Consider the following 11,112-nt stretch of genomic DNA (forward strand, 5'->3'; position numbering starts at 1 on the left):
GGGACTTGTTGGGATATCATACTCAGATTGGCTGTACATTAAGAATTCGATGCTAAGCAACAACAAAGCTAGTATCCAAATTCCAATACCAATATTGATTCTTGTCTTCAGTGGCGTCTCTGGCACAGAAAGCCTGGGTAGTATCTGACTCTAGTGAAACTACACATAAACCTGCTTGCTCAATGAATCCAAACACAAATGCACCTCACCAATAAAGTCACACATGCACATGTTTATGTACACCATCAATGAGTGGATAATTTCACAAAATGTATGACCACATGTTTATTAATTTACGCATTGACTTACTATGAAATTGAATGTACTGCTTCCTTGCTCCATAGGCATACATTTCACGCCTAGGTGTACATCAGCAACCACCATCACCATTTACATTTTGCACACTGTGCAGTTCATAGCCTGCAACCTGGTGTTGTAGTTTATTCACACATGACTGTTGGAGTTGCTCTGCTCTTTGGAGTGTAGTTATACTAGGGGTGACCTGCAATAGTCACTGATTCAACTATAGTCGACTATACCCCTTAGTCCCCCCTAGAATGTACCATTCTAACTGCATGGGGGTGCCCAAGGATGCTGCTAAGAATTAGTTGTTACATGAAATGTCTTTGTTTTCATTATATATAGCCTTTTGTCAAATAAAATCATCCTAATTTCTCTTAATACATATTTTAAAATGATGTGTGCATATTTACAATAAGCATCTTCCTTACTACACATTAATAAATCACACCCTGCAGTTGCACAATCCAAATCAGCGGAGCTGAACGTTACAGGATAGTCAGCATCTGCCGAGATTATAATAGCTACTAAAAAAAACTTCAAAGGTATTTTGAAAAAGATAAAGATAAATCAAACAAAGTAAAGTGGAAGTTATGTCATCAACGTCTTTCCTTTCGCATGACAACAACCAACATGTCATACCATTTAAAACGCGTAAGACGAAAAAACAAACAGTTCAGCCGTTTGTCGTTTCGGTCGTGTCGTCTCGTCTTGTCGTGGTGCATCTCTGCAAGTAGGCCTATAACATTTTTTTGTTGTTGTTTGCTTTTTAAACCCCGTTACTTGAACCTTTGCTTATAATTTTTTTGCTGTTGTGTGCCATTTTTTTTACATTTTCAAGCAGGCACATTTTATTTAAAATATTTTTGACATTTTGCACAGTGCCTGTCTGAGAGTTCGACATGCGCACTGCGCACTGACGGTTAATGTTCTCTAACGTTTCATTAAAAAATAAATAAGTAAATAAATAAAAGCTGAATAAAGCCAACCTACCATGTTTATTCATTTATCTGAGTGTTTTAGGTTTTTACTTTGAAGTGGAAAAAAGTCCTAAATGAGAACAGGATCCCGTTTAAGTGCTCTAGATAAAAAATAAAAATAAAAAACCTGATTCGACTATTAGTCGACTAAAGGGAAAATCTGACGAATCAGATTCGACTATGAAAATCCTTAGTTGAATACACCTTTTATTATATTACATTGCAGGATGGTCCATGTCGATAACGTGAAGAAAAAGTCAGCTTGTTAAAATGGCCTTCTGCTATCAGTGTTGCTCTGTGACATTTTGTCTACTGAACACAATGCCTACATAAAGAGAAAATGTGTGATGTAGAGATTCTGCAGCCGTCAGAGTTGTGTGTGTGTGTGTGGACAATGCTAAAAAGAGGTCGTGATGAATGTATTGAGTGTGTCGACTCAGGTGAATCAGGTTTCAGGAAGAGTGTCAGAGGTTTCAGGAGTGTCAGAGGTTCTAGACCGAGGACCACGTGTGGATGCCTCCAGCAGCTGTGCAGCTCCAGCACAGCGGCTGCTGTGCCTGAATGTGTAATGTGACTGACGTTATGTGATTGACATTTACAGAAATGTCAGTCCCGAAACACTGCAGTCTGTTTATCTAGAAAGAGAACTGATGGGATGAATGTCCAGACAATCCAGTCCAGTCTTCACTTCACACCAGTTCTTAATTGTACACAACACTAGTAAGGCTACTCTATATAGTATAAGGCATGCCAGTGTTCAAATGACAAGTGTTACAGTACCTAATCAAATTCGACTTTTATTAGGTGATGTGACAGTGCTCTGTCCTTTGTAAAGGAACACAAACAGTCTTTAAAGAGACGTAAATAAACATTTCTATCGTTTAAGAGAGTGGTGGTGTTGTTTTTCTCATTTATGAAGGAAAGACACCCAATCCAGTTATGCTGCATCAGTAATTTCATGTAGTATATTAGTTTGTAGTTTGGTATATTAACATCATAATTTTGTAATTATGTTCAGAGAGTAAAAACATGTTCAATTTAAAAGCCTAATTTACACAGTTTGAATGTACTGGACTGACCCTACAGGAAATCAGTCAGTGCTCTGCAACTCTCTGGAAGTTAAAGAGATTGAAAATAATCTGGATTCTTGTATTTGTATACACTTTTGTGGATACTAATACTTTGTGGTCTTGTATTAACTAATTTGTGGGACTTTTATGTATTAGGTTACAGATACATTTTAACAGGTATATTTTTAAAGCAACCCTCCCAACTCTAGAGGGAATTACACAGAATAAGATCATTCATAAAAGCTAAAAGGATCAACAGAAAAGGCAGTTTATGACAACCTGTGGAGTTACTAGCAAGAATCCATGACAGTGAAATGAAAGCACAAATATGTTCATTTGACTGATTTTATTAATTTGTCTCAAGTGAAAACAGATTTTAAAGACATAAAAACATTTTAAATTTGTTTCCAAATATATTTAAAAACATAGATAAAAGTATTTCTTCTCAACTCTTATGTAGTGCAAACCCAGCCTCCCAATTATCCAGCAGTTAAAAACAAAGTCATAAATCAAATAAGCACCAACCATAAGGCTAAGAACACTGAAACACCTGAAGTAACCACAGAAACATACCAGAGGTCGAGGTAACTGCCTTCAGCAATGTGGTGTCTTTCTTAAAATAAAGTCATTTTGTGACAGAATAAGAAAAGACTTTTACTGTCCAGCATTACATTCCGTCCATCTCCAAGTCCTATAATGTAAACAACTAGGTAGAAAGTTCTGGAAGTTCTGGGAGGAGTCAGGACGATGGAGGAGCTGTCAGTGCTCTTTAAACCAGACACCCTGAGTACATTACCAGAGGACAAGATAGTTTTTTTTTCCAGAATATGACTAGCGTTAGTCATCTGGGCAAAGTCAGTTTACAAGTGTTTAATATCCAACACTTAATGAAGTGTAGACCTTTGCACGGCACACAGTGCAGGTCGCCGTGGTGCTATATGTCAGAATGACAGCAGGTGGGGATGAGACACTCCTCATGAAAGCATCACCTTTCAAAATGATCTGATATCAACATGGCCACGTGCAGCTGTGATTTACTTTACACCATCTGAAAAGATCACTGCTGTTGTCTTGTTAGCAGTCACCCAAAATGAAAGATTTCTCAAAAACAAAAAAATGAGTGATTTCTCAAAAGTAAAAACATGATACACACTGGGCTAATACACACTGCAAACCCATTAGCCCAAAGTCATCATCAAATGTCTCAGTGCATGTACATCAGGGGTGTCAAACTCAATTGCACCAGCGGCCAAAACTCAAAAGCACACTTTAGGTCGCGGGCCAAACTCTCTCAACGCTTCTACTCTCTGTAGCTTCTGGTCTGCATTCAAGTTTTGACCTTGTCCTGATGTTTTTTACAAAGTGCCGTCTTAGACTGAATTCCTTAATTACAGCCACATTAGCTTCACAAATAATACACATGGGTTTACCGGATATATGTCAGTTAACATACTGCGACGAAGTGAAACTGCTCATTTTAACCAACAGTATCAGGAAAAAGATAAATTTGCATTACAGTGAAAACACACCGACTCCTTAAATCCAGCCAGTAATCAGCATAACGGTGACCAAGTTTGAACACGAGATCACAACGCCACAATATACTCAGCCTCCCATCAGGTTTCATTGATTCTGAAAACAGAACCTGTGTTTAATTTCGCCATTGATAAGGGCTAGCTTTGACGTTACAGATGTTTGACTTCAATGATGCGGAAACGTTTCCAGTATCATGAATGTATCATTCGGCTAGGCAGCTGTTGTCGCAGGGCCAAAATAACAATAATAATAGATCAATGTAAAATTATCTTGTGGGCTAGATATGGCCCGCGGGCCTTGAGTTTGACACCTATGATGTACATGGATCCAAGATCTCATCCCCTTTACCCATATTTATTATATTTGATCGATACAGAAGGCAAATATGACCCCAGATCACGGATCTTCAAATTCATAACTGAAAAATAAGTTTCCATTAAATATTTATACACATAAATTTAAGCCTGTTAAACAGGTTAAAATTGGAATTCCACCACCATAACCCATTACAGTGGACAAACCGGCCCAGGAAAACTCCTTCTTTGAATAACTTAAATCAGGTCTGACAGTAGTAAAGTAGGGACAGTAGTAAGGGAAATGAAACAAAGACACCTGAGACCAGTGTCCTCTCCCTACCGCTCCTGTTCAACCTGTTTGAAGTCGTTATTAAGAAAAGGCAACGCATGGAACTTAGAGGTGACGCAACACATGGAGGATATTCAGAAAGGCCCAGAAATTCACATATTCAGAATGTAGAAAAATCAGAAAATCAACCTACTAAGAAAAGTTCACGTGTGATTGTTGTACAGCAACCATTTTTCCTGCTGTATGGACACAAACAGCCCGTCATGGATTTGATCATAATGCTCAAAAGAAATTCACATATTCTGGAATCTGAGTGTGTGTGCGTGTGTGTGAGAGAGAGAGAGAAGCACACTCAGTACTCTTTCTTAGGTCTGAAGAAGAGCTTCTTAGTGAGCATGGAGGCGAAACAGGGCACCTGTTTCTTGCCGATAGCGGCCGGGTCATTGCACCTGTCCACACTGCGACGGGACACCTTGCGGTTGACGAGCGTCAGCAGCTCAGTAAACTCCAGCTTGGAGCCATAGTGTTGCAGAAGCTCACAGAGGTCCTGGATGTACCAAGAGCCATTCACTGTTTCACGGTGGGAGTAGAAACCTGCTCAGGTCAAAACACATATACAGTTAATCTTTAGTTTAATCAGTAACACAGAGTCTATTTGTTTACGTTAGTTTAAGGAGTTCCCAAATACACAAATACTACAGCAAAGGTCATTCTGTTTGTTTTTGAGTGAGGTGCGTGTGTGTGTGTGTGTGTGTGTGTGTGTGTGTGTATACATATCCCAGCCACTACAATACAATAACAGGCCCAGGTTGGCACTATCAACAGTTTCAAATTCAACAGCACAGCTGGTCCTGAATTTGGATGGATTGTAAGAGACTACATTTCCCACTCACCTTCAGCCACAGAGTAACACATAATGAAGTCAGCACCTGCCGGCAGTGTGTACATCACCCCGGCGTCCACCACCGTCTCATTGACCGTCTTGCTGTCGACCACATCCATAGGAGTCACAGGGTCATCGTGTTTGTCCCCCCGACATGCCTGTCATTTTCCAGACATTTTCAGTTTAACAATAAGACTATGCAGAACACCTTAACTCACCTCTGTTGAACACTGTTGAGAATGTCTGAATCACGTTACTCTGAGAATGTGGAGGATGAGGATATTAAGTGGACAGATGTATTATATCACTGTCATGTTTAATATGGACCAGTCAGAGTGGGTGGCCCTGAGCATGCTCCGATGGTGTCAGTGGCTGCAGGAGACCAGAATGTGCTGTGCTGTGCTGTACTGTGCTGTGTGTGTAGAACTAATGGCACTGAACCTGCATTAACAGGTGCAATCTTAGTCACCAGGGAGGTCCATATGGAGTTTATGGGTTATGGAGTGTTTGACTAACTGCAGTGCAGTAGGTAAATATATGGAGGTTAATTCAGTATGTGCAGCTGGAACTGTTGGCATGCGTTATCAGTGTCAGCAGGGTTGGGAGCAGTCAGTCCACCACACGTAGTGCCTGGAGCTTCAGGAAGTGCTCTGGGCTTGGTTCCACAAAACACGGACAAAAGGTTTCTGCCTTATGGCTTCTGGGAAGAGCTTGTCAGGTTGTGCTTTCTAGTTTGAAGTGACTGGGCAGGGCCCTATTTGAGTCTACTGTAGTAAAGTAGGGAGACAGTTGTAGTGGGGACAGTTGTAGTGGGGACAGTAGTAAGGGAAATGAGAAAAAGACACCTGAGACATCAGTGTCCTCTCCCTACTGCTCCTGTTCAACCCGTTTGAAGACGTTATTAAGAAAAGGCAACGCATGGAACTTAGAGGTGACACAACACATGGAGGATATTCAGAAAGGCCCAGAAATTCACATATTCAGAATGTAGAAAAATCAGAATATCAACCTACTAAGAAAGGTTCATGTGTGATGTGTGTACAGCAACCATTATTCCTATTGTATGGACACAAACAGCCCGTCATGGATTTGATAATGATTGAAAGAAATTCACATATGCTGGAGTCTGTGTGTGTGTGCATGTGTGTGAGAAGCACACTCAGTACTCTTTCTTAGGTCTTAAGTAGAGCTTCTTATTGAGCATGGAGGCAAAACAGTGTCAGCAGGGCTGGGGACCACCAAACTGAGCCTGGAGCTTCAGGAGGTGCCCTGGGCTTGGTTCCACAAAACACTCACAAAAGGTTCCTGCCTTATGACTTCTGGGAAGAGCTTGTCAGGTTATGGTTTCTACATTGAAGAGACTGGGCAGGGCCCTGTTCGGGTCTACCGGTTTGGTACAGGGTATTTGACATCATATCCTGTTTACAATTATATTTACTGGGAGATGTGTCACCTGCAGGATGAAGATCTTGGGTTTTCCTACGAGGCTCTGACAATTATCACCTCTGAAGAGGGCAGTGATCTCCTGGATGTCAATCTGGTCATCGTAAGCGTAGACATGCCCATTTTCACCATGGCTCAAGAAGATGCAGACGAAGCAGTCTGCATCCGCGTGATTGGACTCTGCAGCTGGGGTCAAAGGCTGCCATCAATGTGAAAGTGAAGCCAAAAGACAACACCTGGCATTTTCAGAGAGTAAGGTAGATACAAGATTACTTTTTATGTACCTTCTGTAATTATTTTCAGAATCTCATTACGTCTGTAATCATCATAAGCCTTCACTTCAAATCCTAGATCTTGAAACCTGGGGAAGAGAGTGGGTGGTGGACAAAATACACTTGAACCCTGAGGACACGTGCATTGGAAAACAAACCGAAAATTCGCTTCAATTTTACATCCACTATGACAGTATTGGTATAGGTCTGGCCCACAGGTCAGAGGTCTCTGTCAAATCTGGCCCGCGGAAAAATATAGTTGAATAGCCCTGGTCTACATCATGATTACTTAGGGCTATGTTGGGTGTTACCTTTTGATAAGGTTACAGTTGTGCAAGGTATTATATAAAAACACGCATGTACCTTTTGATGAGGCGAAATTTGTCGGCATTGGTTCCAGAGCGAGGGTTCATGCGAAGGTGCCAGTAGAACATTTCCTGGTTGAAAATGAGGGCCAGGCCACGGTGCCTGTGGTTCATCTGGTATTCCTCATCAGGGTCAAGAACGAATGTACTGGAGGGTAAGCATCAAAACCACAGCAAGAGCCATTAAGCTGAGAACAAGTGATTCGAAAAAGCATAATAAAAGCACACTTTTCCAGAATCTTACCTTTTATATACAACATCTGTTTCTGTAATGTTCTGGCCTACAGAACACACACACACACACGTATCTGTTATAAAAAATATCAAATGCAAATATTCTACAACCTAAATATCAGCTCAGGAATAACGTTACCACAAGTGAGAATTTATTCTCAGTACATAAAGACACTTCACAACAGAGCTGCTTTATACAGGTTTATATCACTTTTATGGTATAGGTTTGGACAGCTATTCATCAATACTGATACAGCCTTTGATCCCGTCCTAAACTGAAACCAACCTGAAGGGGTTCGCTCCGCTGACTGGCTGTCTTGGTCTACGTGTCCTGGGGGGAAAATACCCATTATAGCACACCGAATGAAGCCTGTCGTGTTCACGGTGTAGCAAAGTTGATCTCTGACGAACCTGCATTAACTAAGAAACTATTAAGGCAATGCAACGTAAAGCAGGTTCATTTAAGTAGCGCGAAGCTATTCAAGTTTTACTATTTTTCCAATACGGTTGACCTTTATCACTAACGATCAAATTCTGGGTAACTTTAGAAAATAGGCATGGCAGGTTATGACATGATTAAAAAGTATTACTAACCTTCACAACTGCCATAAGAAAGCGTGTAATAAAATTAGTTTTCGTTTGGAACAGAAACTATAGCCTACAACTAATGTCATTTACGGAATTAGTTTATATTTAAGGAGCGATAGCGTCGAAAGCGACATTACCTGAGACGTCTTTTCCCTCGCAGGCCATCTCGGAAGATAACTAAGTTTCCTATCTGAGAAGTCAGCATAAAACCACTTGAAGACCAGCTCGACGCCTATTGAGTGGTTAAAGAAAACCGAGTAAACCAACACTGGACACCGAAGACGTCAGTCAAACAGCGTAATAACTTCCGCGTTTTCTTTGCGATGGACTCAATTCAGAACAAGATTTTCTAGATTCAGTCGCGTGTTGCACCATGTCCTGCGGTCTTGGGGAAAGTGAATGCCGTGAATGTGAACAATGAGCAAACACTTATATTTGAGTTTTAATGTTCCTTTAAAACGACCCCTCTTGTTCCACAGACATGGGAAAATAGCCGTGCACTTTTAAGATGCCACTCATCTCGAATCAGTTGATTAATCATGCTTTTCATATATCATGTCATTTTTCAGACATTAGTCTGTAAATAAACACAAAATACAAAGACTTTTTGAAATTATTTGAACATGAGCTTAACAGTAGTGAGTTCAGTCTGGTACAATGATAACCTTTGATACGTTTAATGCTTTCTGTGTAATCTCTCAATTATAAAAAACAATTTAGCGTTCCTATGCAACAAATAAGTGCAAAATAGCTGCACGAGTTCATTCCTAAGAGACACAGAGACAGGTTTTGTCTGTACAGATAAACTTAAGCCCAACACTGAAAGGGGAATTTACTGTTACAGTGTAAAACTGAAACATGTCTACTGATGATGAACGACTATTTCAGTCCAACAATGGACCTGAAAAGTGTTAGAGACACAGTGCTGCAAACACTACCAATATGATTTATTCCTCAATGAGGAAAGAGTAGATACACAGAAACAGGTAAGAACAGGTAAAGCAAAAAACTAGGTGTGTGGAACTGTGGATATTAAATACAATTTCAAACCCTGGATTTTGTAATTACTGATAATTAAAAAGGGGAGATTAAAAAACAAAAACAACAGTGGAGACCTGGGATTTGATTATCCACGTAGTGTTTAATAAATTAATTGGTAGTGATTATAAAATCCAGGGCATTTAACTCTTGAGGTCCAGAGATGAAGACCCCTGCCTTAAACCATACAGAGCTGAGGCTTGATGTCTCTGGATGAAGGTATTCACAGGTCTGTCTTCTCCTCGTAGAGACATATACATGAAGCTCTCTGGCTGTCCAGGTAGGGTTTGCAGCCCAGGTGCATGACTGCGTCGAAAAGCAGAGTCACTGCAGTTTCACAGGCTGCAGGAAAAAAACATGCAGTTATTTCAGGAACATAGTTGAAAAAAATGGGATACAGACCAAACACATTGTTTCAGAGATATTGCAGAAAGCATGGAAAGTGAAAAATTAAGACAAGCCAAGGCTACATCAGTAAGGACTGAATATATTTACTGAATAAAAAGAATATAGATTGATTAAAAACAGCAAATCTGTTTACACTCGGATTACCTTGCACACCCTGGTGAAGTCCCAGAGTCATTTGCACGTTCCTACAGATGGTCTCCAAGCACACCTGGAACTCTTCATCACAGTCATGCTTCTCTCGTCCACATGTATCATAGCAACGGTCATGTTGGTTACAGCATCTCGTCATAGATGGAATTCCAATATCAAACTGTAAACATCAGACCAGAGGAAAGTAAGATTATGAGCAAAACAAATGTGGGACGGTTATCAAAAGTCCCGTGTAAACTTACCTTAAATCCAAACAAGGGAGATCCGCATCCATTTGGTGGTGGTGGTTTGTAATCAGGACGAGGAACTGGTGTGTATCCTGTAAAGAGGCATGTCCATCATGTTTCCTCACCAACACAAGATCACATTTCTGACTTTTAACTCTCAAACTAAACTGTTGTGACATCTACGTGCCAGTGGATATCGCAAAATCGCCTGAAATAAGGGGCGCTGACCTACCATCGTTGCATTTATAACGACACTGTCCATCAGAGCCCCCAACTAAATCCAAAGCATAATTCAGATATGTATCTATCTTGTGGATGCCATTCCGGATGGTCTTTAACGTCTTTCGCCAGTCTGGGGTCTCGGGTTGAAACTGTTCCTCGAGTCCACATGCAGTGGTCAGAAACCCCATAGACAACACCAGCGTCACAGCGGCGATGACGTCCCCGTGCATAGTCCACTCAGCAACAGAAGCTGACGGAGGCAAATTACATTCACTTTTCTGAGTTAGCCTGAACCGCTGCATTAAAATAAACTATGCATTTTGATTCTCCTTTATATGTTTATGAGTTAATACCGGATGTCCAGTGTCAAATTGTGTCAAGCGCCGGCACGAATTAAAGTTGTCATCTTCACTAGCTACACCTGGAAGAACGTCTAGCTAGCTAGCTGCCTTCATTCAATATTCCTTAACTTCCGGGTTACTAAAAAATAAAAGTCACTCTCAAATTCAGTTTAAATTGGAATTACATGTTTTTGTATTAATATTCTAAAGGTTTTTTGGGCTTAAAAAGTTTTAAATAATTTAATACTAATTAATTAATGTATTATGCACACACACACACACACATTTACTCAAAATATCTTTCTATCTACAGGCATTTATAGAATGTTTCATCCATCAGTTGTGCAAAGTGCTTCTAAAGCATGTTTTAAATGTACAACTTTCTTTTACATGTACTCACACATCACTATGTGCTTTTACACACTGACAAGACATAATTACATGAAATACACTACAGCAGCATCACCACC

General features: G+C 40.3%; 2 protein-coding genes across 3 annotated transcripts; both read right to left on the bottom strand.

Annotated features, from left to right (window-relative positions):
- Positions 1–2,681: 2,681 nt before the first annotated feature.
- LOC143490922 (caspase-6-like) lies at positions 2,682–8,571 on the bottom strand. Its single transcript, XM_076989486.1, has 8 exons — positions 8,394–8,571; positions 7,955–7,999; positions 7,679–7,715; positions 7,433–7,582; positions 7,082–7,158; positions 6,808–6,983; positions 5,365–5,512; positions 2,682–5,065 (listed from the first exon to the last, which is right to left on the bottom strand). The coding sequence occupies exons 1-8, from the start codon at positions 8,419–8,421 to the stop codon at positions 4,824–4,826; spliced, it is 903 nt and encodes a 300-aa protein (XP_076845601.1). The 5' UTR covers positions 8,422–8,571; the 3' UTR covers positions 2,682–4,823.
- Positions 8,572–8,917: 346 nt separating this feature from the next.
- Positions 8,918–10,789, bottom strand: pla2g12a (phospholipase A2, group XIIA). 2 transcript variants are annotated; one of them, XM_076989488.1, is made up of 5 exons: positions 10,655–10,789; positions 10,312–10,551; positions 10,095–10,171; positions 9,847–10,012; positions 8,918–9,636 (listed from the first exon to the last, which is right to left on the bottom strand). In XM_076989488.1, exons 2-5 carry the CDS (start codon positions 10,529–10,531, stop codon positions 9,518–9,520), a joined length of 582 nt encoding a protein of 193 aa, XP_076845603.1. In that variant the 5' UTR covers positions 10,532–10,551; positions 10,655–10,789; the 3' UTR covers positions 8,918–9,517. The 2 variants fall into 2 exon arrangements, with proteins under 2 accessions (XP_076845603.1, XP_076845602.1); XM_076989487.1 differs by having other exon boundaries at positions 10,312–10,751.
- Between the last annotated feature and the right edge of the window lie 323 nt (positions 10,790–11,112).

Source organism: Brachyhypopomus gauderio, unplaced genomic scaffold, assembly GCF_052324685.1.
Source record: "Brachyhypopomus gauderio isolate BG-103 unplaced genomic scaffold, BGAUD_0.2 sc68, whole genome shotgun sequence".
In the NCBI taxonomy this organism is placed as follows: Eukaryota; Metazoa; Chordata; class Actinopteri; order Gymnotiformes; family Hypopomidae; genus Brachyhypopomus; species Brachyhypopomus gauderio.

Bases quoted from the DNA above. Each gene is read 5' to 3' on its own strand.
- LOC143490922 (XM_076989486.1), bottom strand. From the start codon at position 8,421: ATGGCCTGCGAGGGAAAAGACGTCTCAG. The intron at 8,000-8,393 runs GTAATGTCGCTT...TTTTCCCCCCAG, and splicing joins CGAGGGAAAAGACGTCTCAG to GACACGTAGACCAAGACAGC. The intron at 7,159-7,432 runs GTACATGCGTGT...TCTCTTCCCCAG, and splicing joins AAATTTCGCCTCATCAAAAG to GTTTCAAGATCTAGGATTTG.
- pla2g12a (XM_076989487.1), bottom strand. From the start codon at position 10,603: ATGCAGCGGTTCAGGCTAACTCAGAAAAGTGAATGTAATTTGCCTCCG. The intron at 10,172-10,311 runs GTAGGTCAGCGC...GCCTCTTTACAG, and splicing joins TCGTTATAAATGCAACGATG to GATACACACCAGTTCCTCGT. The intron at 10,013-10,094 runs GTAAGTTTACAC...TGATGTTTACAG, and splicing joins CTCCCTTGTTTGGATTTAAG to TTTGATATTGGAATTCCATC.